This window comes from Hippichthys cyanospilos, chromosome 14 (genome assembly GCF_059441005.1).
Source record: "Hippichthys cyanospilos isolate Australia breed blue-spotted pipefish chromosome 14, RoL_Hcya_1.0, whole genome shotgun sequence".
In the NCBI taxonomy this organism is placed as follows: Eukaryota; Metazoa; Chordata; class Actinopteri; order Syngnathiformes; family Syngnathidae; genus Hippichthys; species Hippichthys cyanospilos.
Window position 1 is genome coordinate 15,437,073 of NC_142382.1, and position 13,673 is coordinate 15,450,745.

A 13,673-nucleotide genomic window follows, 5' to 3' on the forward strand; every position below is an offset into this window, starting at 1 on the left:
AGCTGTTAATAAGTTAATACAAAATAGTTGTTGAAAATCAAAAATGAAAATGGGAGCATTTAGAATTGTTGTACTCCCACTGATGATTCAGAGATTTAAACATTGTCCAGAAGTACAATAATGGCTTGTTTGAAATTTTTCCAAAATTTTGAAGTGCAAAATGATTTAATTGTTACAGCAACGTTGCTGAAGTGATTGCAACTGTGACTGTCTTATTTCTCTCGTTCTCTTTTTTCTCTAAATTGATGTCAGAGACTCACAAGAAATACATATAATCAATGGTTTTAGAATATTTATTCAGCATGCACCAATAACATGTCCAACATTAAACAGACAGTTACTAAAATATTTCTAATATGCCATCAGTACAAAATCCTAGAATCTTCAAAGCCACTCCCACCCATGTGACAAAAGCAGACAATACAGTACTTCGAGTAAGCACACTTTGAAAAAGGTTACACAAACAGGGCTGGTGTTAAGTAAATATTCAGCCTTTCCTTGACTACAACACTAGCCATAAATAAAACAAAACTTCACTGAAATGCATTCTAAAGTTAAGGAAATGCTACAAGAAGTGCACCATACAGTATTCTGTAACTCAGCCACAGGCACGCCAACTGCATCCATCTTTCTAATGACCTTTTCTCTACAAAGAATTGCTGTAATCCACGGGGTTAGAACAATCAGCTTGTTGCTAAAACGGTGACAGTCTTATGTTCATTGATGCAGACCACCGAGAAAATACATGTTCAAGGAACAATGAATACAATGAATGACTGACTAGATATGCACATGTTTTGAATGCAAATACAGGGGTTTTAATATAAAACCAAAGTGCTATTAGTGTCTGTCATCTTTTTTGTAGGACTTAAAATAATTCCATGGGAAAGTTACAAAATGCAAAACTGTACAAAGTCTGTGCCAGTCTCGTGATGTCATCTTTGCACCTAATACTGCTGCTGGTCCTCAATCTGGTTCACACGGTCTGAAAGGTCATCAAGTGGATTAACAGTTAAGAAAGTGCAACCCAGGTGCTAGCAGAGGTAAATTGTTCCTTTTTGGTGAGTGCAGAGCTTTTTTAATACTACGTTATGTCTCAATCACATTCATTTCTTTTTATTTAGATTATAGCTTCAGTAAATTTCTTGGCGAAAAAGGATATGTCTTCTGCTCAAGTCTTGAATGGTTGACTGCACTTTTCTCTGGAATAGAATCTGAGCTTCACACTTGCAGGCATCTTGCGTTATTTCACTTCTCATTTCCTCTGAAAGAATTAGAAGGAAAAAAAGGATCAGTTATTGCTGTTGTCTTGTAACATAGTACTTCGTGCAGCAATGTAACAGAGACACACGACACAGCCCAGTTCTTTTTAAGCCTGTGCAAACAACATGGAGTTGAAAAGTCAAGAATTTTCAGCAATCGTTCCACATGTTAAAAATCATTGATAAAATTGGCAAGACACGATCATATGTCTTTGTCCATTAGATTAGGGAATTTGATGTGTTTGAAAACATGTTCATTATGCAAAGCGCTGTAGCAATATAGTGGGTATGGGTGCGGCTATTGCATGTTAATAATAATGACTTAAGACAGAGGTGTCCAAATTACAGCCCAGGGGTCATTTTTGTAGCTCGCGGCATATGCTAAAAATACATTTTGACGTGGCACGCAACGGTATTTAAAGAAAAGAACTAACAATTGTGATTTATCACATCACATTCAACAGAAAGCCTTGACATGAGTTATTTTTTTAAATAACTAAATTATATAGACAATGTGAACAATAATTCCTTACTTGATTGATTTTTATCGTGTTTAACAATAAAATGGGGAAAAAAAACAATAGAGGTTCGCGCACCTCTATTTTTCTGCATGCGACCCTTGAGGGATAAAGCCTGGACACCCCTGACTTAGATAAGACAGTTTTAAGATGGAGCTAAGCACACATGTAAGAAATCGCCAGCACAAAAAAGTTTCAACAAGTGCTAAAGTGAACCAAGCATCCTTTATGAGGTCACACCACAATATTCCTAATGTCCACTCATTTATGGAGCAGTGATAAAACATCCATAAATGACCGTTAGTGGTGTATGTTTGACGTTGGACATTGTTGTCACGGCTTCTGGCAACTGCTCACTTCTTCATGACTGCAGAATGCAAAAGGACAAACACTGTGACATTGCCTAATATTTTGCCTTTGCTGTGTGTCTTAAAAACAGAAATGTAAACCTAGGAAACAACTCTCAATATTATGAATTGCAACATTACACCATTGCAGAATACAAGCAGTAATAAACATCTTGTTAAATTAATATCTACGTGATAGTGTCCAATAGTTTGTATTGACTTTGTCGATACAAATTTTTGATAGACCTCTTGTACGTAATCAGATTGAGCAGTTTTAACAAATTCTGCGGCTAGTGAGTGCATAGCAAAGTTAAGATGGGTAACAAGATACCACTGCCTGTATTGTATGTAGTGCATGTTGAAAAAAGAAACTTTCTTACGTGAGCACGTTCTCTGATCGGCATTCAAAATATATCCCGAACGACACTTGCAAATGTACGAATCACCACTGTTCACACAAGTATGCTGGCAGTTGTGTCCAAGAGCACAAGGATCTGGACCTGGAACGAGACGCTCCAACTTCTAAGGGACTCAAGTGCTTGGTTGAGGAAACCATGTAAAGCATGAAATCCTCACTTTAGAATTGTAAGAAAAATATGACACTCTTACGTGAGCATGTTCTCTGATCAGCATTCAAAATATATCCCGAACGACACTTGCAAATATACGAATCTCCGCTGTTGACACAAATATGCTGACAGTTGTGTCCAAGAGCGCAAGCATCCGGACCTGAAAAGAGACACTCAAACTTCTAAGGAACTCAAGTGCTTGGTTGATGGGACCAGTAGAGAGTGAAATCCTCACTTTATAATTGTAAGAAAAATATGACACTCTCTTACGTGAGCATGTTCTCTGATCAGCATTTAAAATATAACCCAAACGACACTTGCAAATGTATGAATCTCCACTGTTGACACAAATATGCTGACAGTTGTGTCCAAGAGCACAAGCATCTGGACCTGAAAAGAGACGTTCCAACTTCTGAGGAACTCGTGTTCAGCTGAGGAAACCATTATAATTGAAAAAAGGGGCACTTTCTTACGTGAGCATGTTCTTTGATCAGCATTTAAGATATAACCTGAGCGACATTTGCAAATGTATGAATCACCGCTGTTGACACAAATATGCTGACAGTTGTGTCCAAGAGCACAAGCATCTGGACCTGAAAAGAGACGTTCCGACTTCTGAGGAACTCAACTGTTCAGTTGAGGAAACCATTATAATTGAAAAAAGTGGCACTTTCTTACGTGAGCATGTTCTCTGATCAGCATTTAAAATATAGCCTGAGCGACACTTGCAAATGTATGAATCTCCGCTGTTGACACAAATATGCTGACAGTTGTGTCCAAGAGCACAAGCATCTGGACCTGAAAAGAGACATTCCCAAATCTAAGGAACTCACATGCTCAGTTGAGGAAACCATTATGCCATATTTCTTCGTTTACAAGTCGACCTCATGCATGAGTCAAGCCCCCCCCCGCCTCCTTTTTTTTTTTACTTTAACTTGGGTGAGTTTTACAAAAACGCGAGTGTAATTTTTTCCCGGACTTTAGTGGTTACACATATCATGGCTGACCAATTAAAACACGTGGTGTGTCTTCTTAAAATGATGAAATTACAGAAGCTTTGGACGTATTTTTCATTGTGTATCGAATAACATACTGTTGCGGTTATGGGGAGGAGGCAATGGGGCAGAATCGAGACAAGTGCGAAGCAATGCGTGCCTGCACATAAACGCAAATGCTGAAACTAATATTGCAATAATAAAACGATTTGAAGTCGTCATCACTATCTGACATACCGAATAGCTCCTCCTACTTAAATCCCAGATGTCCTCTCCTTCCTGTTTTTCATTTGCGCAAACATCCTCATTACTCTCCTACATCTACTCTCCAGAAATGCTTTGCTGTACCCAAGTTACGACCATGGCAAGATCAGAGCATGGCTCGGTTGCTCTTCGCTGTGTTTCTCCCCCCAACTGCTTAAATCCACTCGTGCCATGCCACTGCTCTCGCATTTTTGTCTTGAACTGACAAGTCAAGCCATCTTCTCCTTTTCATAATGGATCAGAGTCTGCCAGAAAAATTATCCACGCAGCTTTGTTGTTTACAACAATGAGGCAATAAGGCGGCGCTTGATGAAAGTGCATTTGAAAGTGTAAACGCGCTAAATTGGACGCACGCTATATTGAAGCAGAGGAATACATAATCATTTTAAGCCCTGCAAATGACGTGCCATTACGTATTCAAATTAAAGTTATTCAAATACAGATGTGTGGAGAAAATTGGTCTGGTTTTGAGATAGCAGGTAAAAGTCGACTTGTATACGGAGAATTAAGGTACCGGTAATTGAAAAAAGTGGCACTTTCTTACGTGAGCATGTTCTCTGATCAGCATTTAAAATATATCCTGCGCGACACTTGCAAATGTATGAATCTCCGCTGTTGACACAAGTATGCTGGCAGTTGTGCCCGAGAGAGCAAGCATCTGGACCTGAAAAGAAAAGTTCCTACTTCTAAGGAACTCAAATACCCCAATGAAAAAACCCTGAAAAGTGTGAAATTCTCACTTCATAAGTGAAAAAAGTACAGTTTCTTACGTGAGCATGTTTTCTGATCCACATTCAGTACGTATCCTACATGACATCGGCAGTAGTAGGAATTTCCATTGTTTACACAGATGTGCTGGCAGTCATTACCTCTGGCACATGCATCTACTATTATACCTGCAACATAAATGCGTAGTGACAGTTTGGGATGGATGGAGGGATACAAATAAGCACTATGTACGGGATTTAAAAGCGGCCTAATGTCAATTTAATTTGTGCTCTCCAACCCATATCATGCTTGGAACGATTGATTTATTTTAAATTAGTGTTTTGATACATGCAGGAAACAACTGATGTACATCAATAGTGTCAAACTGATTGTTGTGAAATCAGCAGGCATTTGCTTTATAGTCATTCATTTGTCACCTTTGTCGTTATAGTCATGTATTTGTCACCTTTTGTCATTTTTACATATTTATCGCCTTTGTCGTGCCGATAGCATTCACTGATGTCGCGGCGTGCTGTGATCTATTGAGTCAGCGCCATTGTATATTAGGCTAACGTACAGTCTCTGTGTTGTTCCCTGTCATGTTTACAAATTTACCTCAAATGTTATTTTGTTATGGAAAATAGGATGCTCATCCTTCTCTAACTACATTCCTGTAAAGCAGTGCTTCTCAAATAAATTTTGCAAAGGAAAAAAAAAAGATTCTATGCCCCCCCCCCCCCCCCCCACTAGCCATGCCGACCATAAATAAGATTACTCTATCCTTTTTACTAATGACAAAAGGAAAAAGGAATATAAAAAAAAATAAAATAAAATCAACAACTGTTTACTTTTTTTATAGCCTTTATACAGGTTAAAGGGTTGTCGTCTGTAAGTCGGGGGTGTCAAAAATACTGCCTGCGGGATGGTTCCGGCTCACAAATTAAATTAATCAGGCCCGTGAGATGATTTTGGATAAAAATTTGTTGATCTATCATCCATCCAAAAATGGTCATAACACACTTTGGTGTACATTGTCAGTTGGAAAACGTTCCCATTCATCCTTGCAATCCACGTGTCTCTTATCCAGTCACTCAGTACCTTCGTTTGTTCACAGTCACAGTGTTTACCATGAGGTAACCCGAAGAATCTGCTTTTCACACCCTTTTTTACCGACGTAGTAGGCTTTCAAGCCGTCATGTCAAGCTGTTTTACTGAGTCAAGTTTTCTAAGTTTAGTTTCCGAGTGCAGTTTACGCTTTTCCACTTCCATATCCTCACTCCTTCTGGGTCCAAATTTTAGTCTTCACATGACACTGACATTAAAATCCATAAGAGTAACAGATAGTTTGTCTTTTTTTTTCCCAAAACAACTATTTACAGGAAGGCAAAGCTGAGAAGCATCTCCAAATTTGAAACAAAAAGCTCTTACGTGAACATGTCTGTTTGTCTGGATTCAATGTATATCCTGGGTGACATTTGCAGACGTAAGAATCTCCATTGTCAATACAAATGTGCTGGCATTCATGTCCAGCAGCACACGGATCCGAACCTAGAAAGAGACAATAGGTAAATGTTCCCAGTCACAAAATACCTAGGCATAAATCATATATAAAAATGTTTGAAAGGAGATGTGTGTACATACGTGAGCATGTTTTCTGGTCTGCATTCAAGACATATCCCAGTGCACATTTGCAGACATAAGAATCACCGCTGTTAACGCAAATATGTTGGCAGTCATGTCCCCGGGCACATGCGTCTAAACCTGAAAAGGGATGTTCTCACATTGTAACGAGTAAATCATCATTTGACTCAAAAGAAAGGTTTAGTAAAGACGTTAAAATATGAAGAGGCTTACGTGAACATGTTCGCTTGTCCGCGTTTAAGACATAGCCAGCAAAACACTGACAGTTGTACGAGTTACCGTTGTTGACACAGACGTGCTGGCAATTGTGCCCGCGGGCACATGCATCCACTCCTGAAAGAAAATGCCTGATTGGCTTAAAGCTAGTTCATTTCATATGTAATTTGTTTTGGCTTTAATTTAGCCACACATTGGTTGATTGATTAGTCATGCAAAATGATGATGTTGCATTGGAGATCTGTCAATTGATCACCATCTTGGATGTTAATAAAGGTAATGTTTTAAATTTCACACAGGCATTTGACATATCTCCCACTCCCCCTTACGATTCCCTCATGCCATGCAAAACCATGCAAACCCAGCAAGCAAGTACGGCTGCCACAAAAGAAGAACGACTTGCATGAGCTACAAAGTTTGAGTGCTGCTACACTTTGCAATGAGACTTTGTGTATTTTCACATTTTCATCTTTTTTTCAATGTGAGTAAATTGGTCAATTTTGAAAGTTTTTTTCCTTTTTTTCCCATTTCACATTAGTAGCACTCACTAAACTTTATATTGCTAATAAGCAGCTGGGCTGGTCAAAGCATTCATTTCATTCCATCACATAAACATAACTTGAATAGAATGAAGATGCTTACTTGAAATGTTTTATAGAGATAATGAACACTTGATGTTCATTACATTATAGATGTTTAGAGCAAAAGAATGTTTGGCACTCCGGATCAACATTTCAGATATTAATGAGCCTCAACACTCAGAAAAGAACAAATAACCATCATAACCAAACCACTTGGATCTAAAAGTAATGATAACATCATATTTAAAAAAAAATCGACTTCCTGTTTAATAAACGCACGGAATTTGGAGAAAGACTTAAATGACGAGGTATTTTATAAAAGATTAGTTTTCAAGTAAAACCTTAAGTAAACACAGATTTGGCCTTGCAGGATTAGCCATTAAGGCTGATTAAAAATGCAGCAGCCCAAGTTTGATTCCTGCACAGCTTAGCACATCAAGGTACATGAGCAGGGAATAATATGGCACGCGGCAAAATTTGCAGCTCGCTTTGCAGAGCGGCGCACAATGTGAAAACTAACAGGCAGCATCATATTAGGTTTGGACCACTTTAAAGTTCTCTAAATTGCCAGATCCACTAGTGATCTAAGCTTAGTCTTCTTCTTGACAACGGTTAGTACTTGGGCCATTGTACACAATCAATGCTATCTGCATTCAGTACAATACCATGTGTGTCAGTCAGTGAGCATTTTTGGACAATAGTCCAAATGCAAGACTGAAAGGTTTCCCTTTTAAATGAACAAACAAAGAAGAAGACTGGTGACCTTTAAATGGATTGTTGTATAATATGGCGCTGCCCATTAATAATCACTCTTTTCATGATAAAGTATAAATTTGACATACCGTGTTGTCGCTTATTGCCATTTTCAATTTTTATGCCGTCTTTCCTGCCAGTTCCTGCAATTCCTAAACCTTCTAACGAATTATCCACACTTTCCAGATCATCCTTACCACATAAGGTTTCCCTAAATTTGCCAGTGAGCTTCTCTATGACACCATACGTCTCCACATAAAAGACGTGGTCTTCGAGAGGCTGGCTGGCCATGAGGCGGAGGGACATCAGATCTGCTCTATCTACTCCCACCGCATAGATTTCTATGCCGGATGCCCGAGCTGCTGCTGATACCTCTTCCACCTGGTCCTGGGGTCTCCCATCAGTCACTATGATGGCTACTTTGGCAATGCTCATGGAGCTGGGTCGCGCCCCTGCCTCTGCTATAAAAGCCTTGTCCATGGCGGCCTTGATGGCTACACCCGTCATGGTGCCTGAAGCTAAAGGCTCAACTCGGGCCAATGCCTGTTTTAAGGCTTGCTTGTCAAAATAGGTATTCAAATAAAACTCGATCTTCACTGTGCTGGCGTAATTGACGAGGCCCACTCGGGTGGCATCTGAGCCGATCTCGAGGGTGTCCACCATGTCGATCAGGAACTCCTTGGCCTTTTCGAACTCTGCGGGACGTACGCTGCGGGAACTGTCCACAATGAAAACCAAATCTATTGGGCGGTTCTTGCAGTTGGATGATGACGTTACTGAAAAACAAATGAAGGAAAGACAGACGTTAAATCCGATCAAAACTGAGCAAGACAGTGGCAGTTCTGCATTTGGGGTAGTGGGCATAACAGATCCAATGAAGACACATTTTTCTTTCCTTCCTCTATGTACTTACTGTATATGACTGACATGGCTAATTATCATTTGGCTCGGGGGACTGTTATGAATGGACATCTAATAAATAATAATAACTAACTGCTAAAGAAAGAGTTAGAAGAGTAAAGAATTATTGCAGAGTGTTAAACTCAAGGTACGGGGGCCAGATGTGGCACACCATATCATTTTATAGTGGCATGCAAAAAGCAAATCAAGCATGTCCACTTCCATGATGCTTGCTTTATAAATAATGTTGTGTTATTATATGCATTGTCTTCTTACCAAACCCCTTACTTAACAAGGGTGTCAAACTTATTTTTATCGTGGGCCACATTGCAGTTATAGTTTCTGTCAGGGGGCCTGTATGACTGTGAAGCCAAATAAATTTTAGGTGTGCTCGTCACACATCGAATTAAATTTGAAATCTGAGACCCAGATTGAGAACAAAAAAAGGTTGGTTTCTTTGTTGTTTTTTTTCCCCCCCACAAAAAATATTGAGGACAACTTGCAAATTTGGTATTTTAATCAGAAACTCGGTGTCGAATTGGCATTTCGCGGGGCACATAAAATGATGTGGCGGACCGAAACTGTCACCCGGGCCTTCAGTTAGACACTTGTGTCTTACTACATGAACTTTAACAATCGTTGAACAAGCTATTGTTCTTGACTTGTTATTTCAAAACTGGTTGTGTTGTATACTGGACATATACTGTAATAACACTGAATGAGGAGGCAATAAAACTTTTATATGACTTCACAGTAATAACGAGCTTGACCCCCTGGTCTAAAGCATGTTTGATACCTTGAATGGTGGGACTTTTATACAGGGAAAAAAGATGACATTGCCAACCACATACAACGCACATACAGAACACGGTGAGATGCTTTCAAAGCCAAAATCAGGATTATTCAAAAGAAAGCTTTTGCAGTCAGTGTACAATAGGTCAGTTTAACAGCAACTACGAATAGACCTTCTACAGGTATATTTCAGTACCTTTGGTAGTTCTGATGGATACAGGAGAATTTGGATGCTGAGCATACAGCTGTGAAGCATGCTTTGCTGCTTTGTGTTGCAGCTGGTGATGAGTGGGCTGATAGTGATAAAACCTGGAATTAGTGCCACCAGCTTTTTAAAGAGGCAAAGGAGAGAGGAATGAGTATTAGAGCATTCAGCATCTCTGCTTTGAGTCAAGCATTGAAGATGAGACAGATGATGGAAAAGGACAGTGTAGTTAATTAACCTTTTTGTGAACATCATATAACACTGTATATGTTTTATACAGCGCAGTACACCACAAAAAGGAGCCACAGAAAAGTCATCTCAGTCATGGTTATTCATTGCTCATGCATTCACATACGCAACTCATTCTTTACCACAGAATTTGGCGAATCAAGTCAAGTGCTGTATCCCCATTTTGACAGTTTTGGACATTAAAAAAGTCCTCTGCAGCTGCTGACAAAATGGTCAGTAATTGTTATTATATCTATAACGGTCTAATCAAATATTTGGGTGAATAAAATGTCTATCTCTAGAAATAATTGAATAAATAAAATAGCTTCTCTGCAGAAATAACATCAATAAATAAAGTAATAAAAATGGGATGTGGATATTTCCTGTATTACCAAGAGTGAGAAGACATATTTCAAATACACAAAAGCTACAAAATAGTATGTCAAAAATAAAGATAAAATTAAAAAATAAAAAAATTACATAGCGTCATGCACATTGTTATGTCTGAAGTTGCAAATGTGAAACTCATCAAACTTTGCAACTTAAAATAAATCCATGAGTATCATTCCAAAAAAAAAATATGTGAAAAAAGGTGAAATAAGATGCAAATATGAAAGACATGAAAAAATAAAAATTAAAAAAACCTACTAGCTGAGATGAGATTCCGTCGTCCTTGAGGTAAGTAGTTGTTGGTACCGGCCCGTTCATCCCGCTGCGGCAAACTCAGAATTCTGTGATTAGCCTTTCGGACCTCCCGGGAAATTTCAGCGCTTCGTACTTCATCAGAGGCTTGTTCGGAAGATCTGACGTCTTCAAAACTGCCGTTTAACCTTGGGGAAACTTGTGGTGACACCTTTGCGAGGGAATGACTGCCTAAACGAGTCTGCCGGTGTTGTGGCCCAAACTGTGATCCCAGACATGCCGGGATCACAATGCTAATTAAACAGGCCAGTCCCCAAATCAATGCCATCTTGTTACCTGCTGACTTATATTTTTTAGCCTTCATTCAGCGCGGCCAAAGATGCTTGTGACCGTTTTATATGATTTTGTTCCACTGGGCGTGGACATTTCGAGCCCCAATCCAGGAGGAGGAGAAGGAGGAAGGACAAACTCCTACCACAGCTTGGAGGTGCAAGATTTAGTGCAACTAATAAGAGGGTCTAGCTTTCCTTCATTATTCCATGAGACATTATTAAAAATAAAAAAACGGGAGGTGTCTTATTGCTTCTAAATTTTAATTTTACTTTAATCTGATATCAGGATTAGCATTGCATTACGTTTCAAGGACCACAAAAGCCATAAAATGATTAATTAATCAATAAAATGTGAATTAGGCAAGGACATAGGCGACTAATATACTACGTTTTATCAAAAGTCAAAAATGCGAAATTTGCTCTAATTTGAGAGAAGAAAAAATGCGCAAAGGGTATTTCAAGAATCACAATGGAAGTCCATTAATCCGAGTAATCACACCGGGAATGTTAAACATGAGCTAATCTTGAAATCGTTTACATTATTCATAAATCATCATTAATATCGTCAGACACTGTTGTTAGCCATTTTACATTTAGATTTGAGAATGAATTAATTTCTATACAGTCAAAGTGTAAACATTGAAATATGTAAACACCACACAAGTAATTTCCCGAAATAGGACAAAAAAGAAAATTTCATTGCATCAAGTTGTAATGTGTTGTATTTTTCAACATATGAACTTGGAGAAAAAATGTTGATATATTCCTTTGTTGAATGCAAAACTTTTTGTATATAAATATAATACCTTTGATTGCTGTAGTTTAAAATGTTGAATCTGACCTCTGCTGGACGTTAGCGGTATCTTTTTTTAAATGGGGAAAAAAGCGTGTTTCTCCACTGACGTCATTTCTGCAACGGTAGCCAATTGTATGTAAGTAGAAATAATGATACTCTTGTAAAAAATAAAAACACTTAAAAAAAAAAAAAGACAGTAGGTTTAATTGGGCTGTTAGGCTGCCCAGGAATAATTTTCGGAGCCAATAACATAAAAAAAAAAAAAAAAAAAACTGTCTTCACTAATGAGGTTAATATCGATAAGAAATGTATTGCTTTCCAAAATCGATTGTGTCATCGACTTTCGTCTTAAATGCCCCCCCCCTCCCATGCTATTCCTCTTTCTTCCACTTTCTTCTTTAAATCTCTCAATCAATCAAGGTCAAACCCTTAGTGGACTTATCTACTGTGTTGTCATCTCTGCAAGATGAAAACACAATCAAGCTTATTTTGACAGAGTGAATAGAAAACAATCTATCCAGATATATGTGATAACAAAACACATCACTGTGAATAAAGTGAAGTAGGTATAAATTATGCTTTGTGAGTTCCCACAGCGGCTGCATTTACTCACAAACACATTATGTGCTAAACAATGCACTGAAAAAAAACACTTAGCGCTACACTGCATAGTATATTTTGGATAATTTTTTTTAGTTACATTAACTATCCAGTATGGATGAACAAAACAGCATTTTGCCTTCATTAACACTTTGGGAAGGGGGCATTATTTTAACATACAATATAATTGTTAAATGGTGTTAAAAGACTGAAAGATGTTAAAACGTCTTCCAATTATCTTATGAAGAAATATTTATTTTTATATATTTTGGGGGATATGAATTCATTAGATATTATTTCACTTCCACACTTCCTACTTCCTACCTCATACAAAATAAAAGGTCATGTCTGGTCTTCCATTAGCTTAGTGTTTCTCAAATAGTGGGACGGGCCCCCCTGGGGGCGCGCGAGGCGATGCCAGGGGGGTCGCGGATGATCCCTGGGAAAAGGATTTGTTTTTGTGTAATTGTGATAAAATAAGGATTTATTTTCGTTTCAAACACTTTGACGCACTCTTGTTATTTTTTTCAGTTTTAGACTAAGCTGTAACCTATATAAAAGCTGTAAAAATGGTTGAGCTGTTCGAAGTTAATTTATATTGGTTTTTCCTTTTGTTAATGTCAAATGGGATACAGGTTTAGTTATACTTAGACAATTTTTATAGATAATAATCTTATTAATAGTCAGCTCATTGAGTGTGGGGGGAGCGCAAAAATGTTTCTCTTTACTAGGTGGGACTTTTCTGTGTGAAGTGTAATTGTGATCAAATAAGGAATGGCATCTTTTTTTTTCAGGTACTTTGGTGCACTTTGGGGGGTTTTCTGCTTAGAACAGGGGTATCAAACTTGTTTTAGCTTGTGAGCTGTCGAGAGAAAAATCTATTCCCAAGTGGGCCGGGCCAATAAAATCATGGTATATATTTACATCACTTTAAAACAACAACTTAGAATGTATTACTATTTTTTATTAACTTTCCAAATTAGTAAAAGCACAACATCACTATTAAATCATTAAACATTAACATTACTGAAAATAATAAAACATTTCAAGTTTTTCATTTACTAAAAATTCAGCTCAGTTTTATACTTTACAAATCGTCTTGCAGGTCGGATTAAAATCATTTGTGGGCCAGAACCGGCCCGTGGGCTGTATGTTTGATACCTCTAGCTTAGAAAAACCTTTAACCTGTGTAAATGCTGTTTTTGAAAGTTTTGAAAGGGGGGGCGGGGCAACAAAATATAATTGAGAAGCACTGCATTAGCGGAAGTTGCTATATACAAGTACGGTCCTTTTCCCCAGAATTTGTTCATTGTTCAGAGAGGGA

At 38.1% G+C, this 13,673-nt stretch overlaps 1 protein-coding gene across 7 annotated transcripts; it reads right to left on the reverse strand.

Moving 5' to 3' along the window:
• Positions 1–279: 279 nt before the first annotated feature.
• LOC148413139 (uncharacterized) lies at positions 280–10,984 on the reverse strand. 7 transcript variants are annotated; one of them, XM_088433792.1, is made up of 15 exons: positions 10,628–10,984; positions 9,743–9,874; positions 8,052–8,630; positions 6,518–6,637; positions 6,305–6,424; positions 6,092–6,211; positions 4,726–4,851; positions 4,500–4,619; positions 3,375–3,494; positions 3,170–3,289; positions 2,967–3,086; positions 2,737–2,856; positions 2,508–2,627; positions 1,163–1,264; positions 280–1,000 (listed from the first exon to the last, which is right to left on the reverse strand). In XM_088433792.1, exons 1-15 carry the CDS (start codon positions 10,947–10,949, stop codon positions 948–950), a joined length of 2,394 nt encoding a protein of 797 aa, XP_088289918.1. In that variant the 5' UTR covers positions 10,950–10,984; the 3' UTR covers positions 280–947. The 7 variants fall into 7 exon arrangements, 5 of the variants coding, with proteins under 5 accessions (XP_088289918.1, XP_088289917.1, XP_088289920.1 ...); XM_088433791.1 differs by having other exon boundaries at positions 7,944–8,630; XR_015867831.1 differs by lacking the exon at positions 280–1,000 and adding an exon at positions 2,079–2,147 and having other exon boundaries at positions 1,184–1,264; positions 7,944–8,630.
• Between the last annotated feature and the right edge of the window lie 2,689 nt (positions 10,985–13,673).

Bases quoted from the DNA above. Each gene is read 5' to 3' on its own strand.
- LOC148413139 (XM_088433791.1), bottom strand. From the start codon at position 10,949: ATGGCATTGATTTGGGGACTGGCCTGTTTAATTAGCATTGTGATCCCG. The intron at 6,212-6,304 runs GTATGTACACAC...GTCTCTTTCTAG, and splicing joins AGACCAGAAAACATGCTCAC to GTTCGGATCCGTGTGCTGCT. The intron at 3,495-4,499 runs GTAAGAAAGTGC...GTCTCTTTTCAG, and splicing joins TGATCAGAGAACATGCTCAC to GTCCAGATGCTTGTGCTCTT.